General features: G+C 38.6%; 1 protein-coding gene and 1 long non-coding RNA gene across 2 annotated transcripts; one reads left to right on the forward strand and one right to left on the reverse strand.

Annotated features, from left to right (window-relative positions):
• The first annotated feature begins 3,440 nt into the window (after positions 1-3,440).
• Positions 3,441-4,904, forward strand: LOC146451691 (uncharacterized). The gene is made up of 2 exons (XR_014859962.1): positions 3,441-3,578; positions 4,229-4,904. It is a non-coding gene; the product is annotated as an uncharacterized LOC146451691 (long non-coding RNA).
• A 527-nt stretch (positions 4,905-5,431) lies between these two features.
• LOC146451692 (uncharacterized) lies at positions 5,432-6,097 on the reverse strand. The gene has a single exon (XM_085098769.1). The coding sequence runs from the start codon at positions 6,095-6,097 to the stop codon at positions 5,432-5,434; it is 666 nt and encodes a 221-aa protein (XP_084954895.1).
• Between the last annotated feature and the right edge of the window lie 2,836 nt (positions 6,098-8,933).

Here is an 8,933-nt window from a genome sequence, read left to right on the forward strand (position 1 = left end):
CAAAAGTCTTCAGGCTACGATATCACAACACGCCTTAAAAATGAAGTACTATGGTTTAACTGTAACATCCTCGTAGATAACAAACCTGTGTTCTACCAAAATTGGTTCGACGCCGGGATTGCCATGCCCAGGAACACTGTTTGGGCACAGTGCACAAATTTTGCTTGGGCACCCACAAAAAGCTATGTTCAGACTTATAGGGCCCATATTTCCTGAGAACCGCACATGGGAGCTGATCTGAACAGGCCTAAGTCCGAGAAATAAGCAGCCATGCGAACATGAGCATCAATTGATAACTTAATTCAATAAGCCAGTTAACTAACAAAAGATTAGCAGTATTTAAATGAGAAATACAGTTTATTTGACTTCAAATATACAGTAATGAACCAATAAAAATAGTATTATTTCAAAATGGACACTTTGAATTTGTAATTTTCCACTTAAATTCACTTCATTCGTCAAATGACCATTGAGTTTACAAATAAAAAGTCAAATCAATCAATAATAATAAAACAAACTCTACTCCCTACGTTCTAAAGTGTTATGGTGATTGTTTTAGCTTCAGGAAGTCTTGACCCAAAAAAGAGGGTTTCAATGGGGTAGCTCTAGTCAACAAACAGCTAAAAATAAACCTTTGAGTGAAGTACACTGGTGGAAAAATGGATTTTGGCAGTAATTAAGCCACATGATTGAAGCAAAAACAACAAGTTTGAATTCTTGAAAATAAAATCTATCCAATGGTGATATAAACGGTTACTCCTGCAAGTGATACTCAACACTTACAACCAAAAACCGTTATCAGGGCTGTCAACTCTCCCGGATAATCCGGGAGTCTCCAGATTTTGAACCGTATCTCCCGGTCTCCAGATTTATGTTTGTAATCTCCAGATTTTGGGCCGTATCCTCTCATCTCCAGATTTATGTCTGTAATCTCCCGGATAATTGACGAACCTTGCTTATTTCCCTAGAATCGACTTTCTGATAAGAAAATCTGAAATGTATCGCGTTGTTTCTGGTGGGTTTCTGGTACTATTGAAGCTACGTCCCCCCCCCCCCCCCCCTGAAACGTATAGCGTTGTTTCTGGTACTGTTTAAGCTACGTTCCCCCCCCCCCCCCCCCCGCCACTGAACCCGTGAATTTGGCCTTGATGCGAGGGCTCTGTAAGGTGCTTTGTTATTGCTGGCCGAGGAAGTTATGTTCTCCATATTTTAAGACCTGTGAGGTTGACAGCCCTGCGTTATAGTCACAATTTGCGATTGGTTGCAACACAACAAACATTGCCAAAATTGTGTTCAGCTTTTCATGATTTTGGATTGTAATTTACTGATTGGGTCTGCTATAGACCCAAGTGTAACAGGGCAAGGAGAGAGAAAAGCCTGGAACTTGTAACTAAAACCATAGACAAAGTGTAGGCTTGGAACTAACTAAAACTGCTGGTTTCAACTAAAACTTGGGATGGAGGCATGGCTGGCTCCCATGACTACCAACCTTTGATTTTTGTACCCTTAACCTGAGACAAAGCACCACATTTTGAGACCCACTTGTTCTACTTGTTGTAAAGGTGGTTCTTGTCCCATAAAGTTCTGCCTATTTAAGAATTTGCTGATGTTAAACTTGAAGCAATTCCAAACAAGATACCCTGCTTAGCTAGCCAATAAGATAGAAAAATGGATACCCTATTTCTTACAAAAAGACCCATATACTCTGTCAGGCTGGACATCGGTGTTATAACCGTATGACATCGGTAAAAGTTAATTGTTTACAAAATTACATTCTGTTTGAAAATTCTCTACGTATTTTTATTTGCCCCTTTGGTGATTTAGAAATTCACGAATGAGAAAGGTTTTCATTACAGTAAAAAAAAAACAACAACAGGAAAATCACCAATGAAGTTTCCCAAAAAGGAATGAATATAGACAGTATGCATGCATTAATCATTGGATCTCCAGGTATTGGTTGCATCAGAAATGTGTAACGTGAGCTCACAGTGTGCAAATATTCATTTTTGCCATGTATCATATTTGAAAAAACTGGCCATTTAATTTTAAGCAAAGTGCAAACATGTAGCAGGAAACTGCACCACAATTTTCTAAATATGATACACACAAGAGTGAATATTCATAGCTACATGTTTCTATGCTTAAGGCACTGTTACACTGGGTAATTTTTCTTGTATCTGGTCTCGCGATCTCATTGCATCATTGTGACAAAAGTTGCGTGGATCATTGCAGAGTATAATATACCCTGAAATCAACATGTCTCGCAATAACGTTTTTGTTGCAGTGGGCATTGCACGAAGTAGAACCGACTTCTACCTCTTGCAAGGTTGCAGGAAACAAAAACATTGCAAGACAAGTTCTTTTTAGGGCATGATACACTGGCATATATAGGCAAGGTGTCACATCAAAATAATTATTGCAGAGTATGTTGCAAAGGAAAATAATGTGTTGCCCAGCTGTGCAACAGCTAGCGCCTTTGGGGGTTTATGTTCCATACTATAGGTTGATTGCATTCCCCCCAGGGGGGGGGGGGGGGGGCACTTCCTTATAAGAGGCTAATGGGGATGTGCTGCTGGATGGGGTCGCATTTTCACGACTGGATTGACTATAATGTTAACTTCCTTAACAAACTCTCTAACCTTGGAACTCTACCTAGTAACGCTATGCTTGTCACTCTCGACGTTTCATCATTGTACACCAACATTCCACACAACGAAGGAATTGATGCTTGCCGTCATTTCCTTGAAACTCGTACGGACAAACACATTCCTACTGAGACACTTTGTGACCTTTTACGCATAATACTGACCATGAATAACTTCACATTTAATCAGCAACACTATCTTCAGGTCCATGGTACTGCCATGGGTACTAAGATGGCTCCTTCATTTGCTAACCTTTTTCTCGGCATTTTCGAAATTAACGCTCTCTCTAATGCTCCTTTCCATGTCCATACCTGGTGGAGGTTCCTTGATGATATTTTTATGATTTGGACTGAAGGTCTAGATCATCTTAAAATATTCATCGATTACCTCAATAATATTCATCCCACTATTAAGTTCACTAGCAGTCACTCATTAACTAACGTTCCTTTTCTCGACGTAATGGTATCTCTACATAACGGCACTATACAAACTGACCTATACACTAAACCTACAGATAAACACCAACATCTTCTTAGTTCATCATGCCATCCTCAACATACTAAAACATCTGTTCCATTTAGCTTAGCTCTTCGCATCCGCCGTATCTGTTCTACTAACGCTACATTTCAAATCCGCATTAATGAATTAAAAGCTTATCTCCTAGCACGAGGATATCACAACACCTTCCTGGACTCACAATTCCTACGAGCTGCTAATATTTCTCGCACTGACGCTCTGCAAACTAACCGTAACGACTCTATTAACCGCATACCTTTTGTCGTTACATATAACCCAGCACTTCCTCACCTCTCTAATATATTACGCAAACATTTTAACATATTACTTTCCTCCGACCGTTGCAGGGACGTTTTTAAACACCCACCTATCGTCGCTTACAGACGCACTTCCAACCTTCGCGACATTTTAGTTAAGGTGATTCCGCTGAATTGCATTGCGCATCCTTGCTGCGCATAATTTTTCGCGTCATTTAGCGCGCGCACGAGCGCGCGCACGCACAACATTACGGGATTTTCTTGAGGTTAAGCTGTCGGCAGGAAAATAAATGGTCCTTTTCTTCTAAACGAGCACGGTGACCCCCATTTTTTAATGCATCAATTTAAATGTCATACGGGTGACTACTATATATCGCAATTTAAGGAAAAGTTTAATACTCTACTTTGAGATATTTTTATTTGAATGCTTTAAAAAGCACGTATTTAGGTAGTGCTGCTTACGTGCACACGCAGCAAAATCTTTAATTTCTTTCATAATCTTAATTCCAGTTCAATGAAAATAGTTTGTTGTGTAAGATTAAAGTAAATTTTGTTGAACTGCTTCGATATTTTAATGCAAGAAATTAATTTTTCTAAAAATGATAGTTCCCTTTTCTGATTACTAGCGGTCCTAATATAAACCTCGTGGGTCATCTATTTACTATAATAGCCATCCAGGTTGCACAAAAACGAGCACGGTGACCCCCATTTTTTATTGCATTTTTGTAATGCTCATAACATAGTCATGAACTGGAACAAGTCTTAGACAATTTTAAATACTCCTTCTTTTTCAGCGGAATCACCTTAAAGCACAGCTACCGACTGTCACCGCTCCTAACAGCACTAATTCACCACCAGGATCTTTCCGCTGTGGACAAAATTGCGCCACTTGTCCATACATTACTAACGGTCTTAAACATTACACATTTTCTTCAACAGGCGAAACCCGTAACATCACTTCACACATAACCTGTAACACCAAAAATTTAATCTACATGGTACAATGTAACCGCTGCCATTTACAATACATAGGTGAAACTAAGCGACGTCTCAAAGACAGATTCAACGAACATAGACGCCCAGTTGACAAAACTAACATTTCATCCAAACCAACCACTGTTTCTGAACATTTTCTTTCTCAACCTAACCACTGCCACACTGACATGCAACTAATACCACTTGAAGTTATCCACTCCTCACGTGATTCAATCAGAAAAGCCAGAGAATCTTTTCTTATAGATTTAGCGGGGACCTTGGAACCCCACGGTTTGAATAGACGTGATGAATTGTAATTTTTTTATTTTATTTTACTTATTTCCTCATCCTTTGGTACCACCTTGTAAACGTCATTTCCGCTGCTCCCATGTATTGCAACATCCTCCATGATATATATTGTAATTTCATTTATATAATTTAGTAACATCTAAACCTGAAGAAGGCTGGTTTGGCCAGCCGAAATATTGTTTTAAAATATATTACGTTGTGTCAGCTTTGCAGTAGTCTTTGGACTTCTCATCGTCTATAATGGGGTTGCATTTTCAATAGAGTTACTAGAATGGGGTCGCACATTTTCGGATTTTTGGGGTAAGAAAATTCTATTACATGGGGAGTCAAAATGGTCTTGGCTAAAAAAGTCAGAAAGTTGTTGTTTATTAAATGTAACAATCACCTCACATTACATTCTGTTCTTGAAACCACAACTTAACCAGTTACGCAATAGCACAAAACCACCGGTCCAGAACAAAGTAGATGCATAAATAGAAAGTGACTTAGTTGGGATCGCGAAAATTACATTTTCCCAAAAGTGACTAAGATGGGGTCTATAACTGGCCACAAAATAGACTATAATGGGGCAGGGGCTATGAGAGGCCGGCGGCACATACCCAGTAAAACTGAACCCAAGTTCCCTAACCACCAACATATAAATAAATTACAAAAAGTTAAAATAACATAAAATACGTGGGGGCATTCCAATTTTTCCATGTTGGAAGAATGACAATTCTTTATTAGAACTTACAAAGTGTAAGTAAGTATTTCTCCATTTGGGAATTTTTCCAATAATGGTCGTCCATAATATTTGAACAAAAAGTGCCTGAGAAACACACTGTGTGAGAATACCACTATATTGGATTCACTTCGGTTCTGCAGAAATTCACGAAACCGCTCCAACCTTTGCTGAAAATGCCCATCGGTTTCACCCAACTGGAAAGTTCCGTTGTTCAAAACCCACTGATAGCATTTCCTTGGATCCGTTAGCTGACCCTTGAACTTTTCATCAACATACCACCAAACATTTGGAGGAAGATTGCTGAAATCAATCGTCGGGTACATCTTCTCGAGAGTGTCTTTAGTGCTTCCGATGTCGCAAATCGACTCTCCTATTTCGGCACACCAATGTGTAACGACAACATTTTGTTCTCCGTAAGTTCGAATGCATGTCTCGATTGCTCTTTTTAGAGGCGAGGAGATGGCGATTTGAGCATTCAAGTCCTGTATTTTCTGTTGTGCTTTCGCAGCCTGTTCTTCGCCGAAAGCAGTCAAAGGAGCATCTATATATGCCTCGGATTGAAGTTCCTTATCTTCGTGCTTCAGGTTGAAAGTTTGTGTCGCCTCGTTCCATGTCGATTGGCAATGACGAACGAAATGTACTGTTTTAGTTCCTGATGGCATAGCTTGCATCTCGATCCACGGAAACCCTCACACCCTTTTCACACGGCGGCCATATTGAGTCTCGGCACAGGATAAGACTCGCGCTAGTCTCCCTCGCAGCCGTTTTTTAGGCTGTCACGCAAGTTGCGTGACAGCCCAAAAAACGGCTGCGAGGGAGACTAGACTCGCGCTAGCCTGAGTATCAGGCCTTCCTAAGGGGAGGGGGGAAGGGAAGGGGGAGGGGGAGGGGAAGGGGGAGAAGCCTGAGACAAAACCTTTCAGAAGTTTGTGTCGAACGTCCGAATTTTGGACGTTGGCGCTGATTGGAGGAAACACAAAAGGTAACGTTACACCGCCGAAAACAAAAATTATCATGATAGACTAAACAATGCAACTGTCGCATGTTTTGTATTTTGATATCAAAGGTCATTTCTGTCATTTCTGGGTTTATACGAGTGCTGCGTTTATCGCCTGTTGAGCAACCGTCGTTCTTATACCCGTTGAGGCATTTTATTTGGGTTTGGTACGTTTGGCTTGTTTCCGAGTGCGTCCGGTGACAGTACAGCCTCTCTAGTTAGGATTTGAACTGTTTAATAATCTTTATCCGGCCGCCTATTTGTTTTCTTCCCTTTTCCTCTTCCTCGTCCAAAAAATATTGACCCTCAAATTTTTACTTAGACCTTTCTTTACCTTAAGCTCGAAATTAGCCTTTAAAACCATTTTTTTTACTAGCGAGCTGAAAGCCTCGATTAAAATCTAATTGTGGATTATCGTTAATCGGCTTTTGAACAACCCGGCCCAGCTCTCGAAAAACCATACCCTTTGGGGCCGCACATACCTATATAGCCCATAAAAGGGGGTAAACTTCCCCAAATTCACTGGCCATAGCAAAGGAAGAAACTTTAACTTGGTTTAAAAACTAAATTATCTAGTTAATCTGGTTAACCAACAATTGGTGGAAATGCTCAACAATTCTTCCCATTGTTTGCTTCCATTCTTTATCAAGTTCACTGTCAAGTTCTTAGCTGCTCCCAGTTCAACCTGAAAACAGAAAATATACATAATCATTAATTTCTTTTTTCTTTATTTGTTGCTAGCCATTATGTTTCGCAAAATTTACAAAATAACAATCAAATTGAGATTGAAGTTAAAGTATCCAAGCTTTAAGTGGGGAAGGTTAGGATTTGTCAGTTGATATCGTCTATCGATCGTTTTTTTTTTTTAGTTTCATTTGTAAGCCAATAAAAATGGCTCTTTTTCGTATCTTTTTATTTTTAGATACATTTTTATAATTATGCCTATTTTCGTGCTTTTGGTAGAAAATACTGCCGTTGCTGTTTCCAGTGTACCACTGAGAGCAATTTTTGGTGTATACAAAACATATCAAATGAAATAGCGTTTTAACCATGTTTGGACCGCTAACCTCAAAATAAGTAAAATTCCCTTTCACTATATCACTGTTTGGTATCAAAAGGAATGAGTTAACTTTAATGTGTATAAATTAGGGCATAAATTCATGTTAGTTAACTGAAGTTTTTTAAAATTGGAAAGTAATTCGTTCCAGATACTAAAGCCATCATATCGAAAAGAATTTCGTTTAAATGCGTGAATATGTGAAATATCTTACATTTACTGCGAATTAAAGACTTTTAAATTACTTTAAAAAAGTCAGGCCTTTTGGGGTTTCATTTCGTAAGTACAATAAGACATCTGCAAGGGAATTTCAGGTATGAAAAATAATTTCTTTACATGAAAAGAAAAAAAAAAGACATCTAAGATATAGCAGAAGAGCAAACAGGGAATTTGAATAGTTTTTTGTTTCAGTATTGATTCTGTGCTAGCTATCAGTCACTAACCTTTCGCTCCATTTTTCAATGTTTCACACACTTTTCTTCGAACAACGCATTATATTTACGTCTTACATAGCATAAAGTCCTAGATGTCGATGAGATTGACATCGTAGCGGCTGATCAATTCACCGTCTTTACTTATTTAGAACAAAAATTGGTCAACTGCTCAGAACTAATTTGCAGAAATACAAAATGGCGGCTTCTGTTTCTTGCATTTTGCATTTGAATTTGCTGGGGAAATGGCTGCCTTAACTCTTTTATAAGATAAATGTCAAAACTGTCTACGCACATCTCCGCGCTAATGAAATATTACAGAAAGACGTAAGGGTGTTTTCCAGAATCGAGAATAAAATTTCTTCCACATAAATTTGAATGTTTTACACCGATTTGTATGCTTGCCTACCAATGTAGCAGTTGAAAGAGAAGCATAGATTTCCTCTGTTAAAAATTAAATGTATCTTGAAATTTTATTCATGTGTCATCCTCACAGCCTGGGTTTTCATGTGAAAATAGTGCTAAAATGTTAAAAAAGCCTTTAGATGTTTTTAACTATCAGCAAGCGAGAGATAAAAAAATGAAACAAGTAGTATTCAATTTCACTTTAACAAATGTTATTTGTGTTAGTCTTCCTTTTCATTAATGTGTTCCTTCCTTTAGTTTTGCTGTCCGCCTCGATCAGCAATTTTCGCTATTTGCGGTTAGCAATAATTTTATGTAAAGCTTTAGGTGGATTTAAAGGGAAGTATCACGCGAATTTGATGTCATTTCAAAGCCCTAAAATGTTTGTCTGTCAATAGAAACAAAAAAAAAATTGTCTAGTTTTCTTATCAAGTATCACCCCACTGCAAAAAATCTGTCGATTAATGCCTCTGGCCAGAAGCAGCGTAGGTCAGAATGGATTGAAACTTGAAAAATGTAAGGCAAACGTTTTTTCGAGTTTTCGCATTTTTGTTTCCAAAACGCGCTATAGGGTTGCTCCTTTCAATTGAGTTGATTTCTTTCCTCTCGTTGTTCTA

Source organism: Pavona decussata, unplaced genomic scaffold, assembly GCF_977016875.1.
Source record: "Pavona decussata unplaced genomic scaffold, jaPavDecu1.1 SCAFFOLD_386, whole genome shotgun sequence".
NCBI lineage: Eukaryota > Metazoa > Cnidaria > Anthozoa > Scleractinia > Agariciidae > Pavona > Pavona decussata.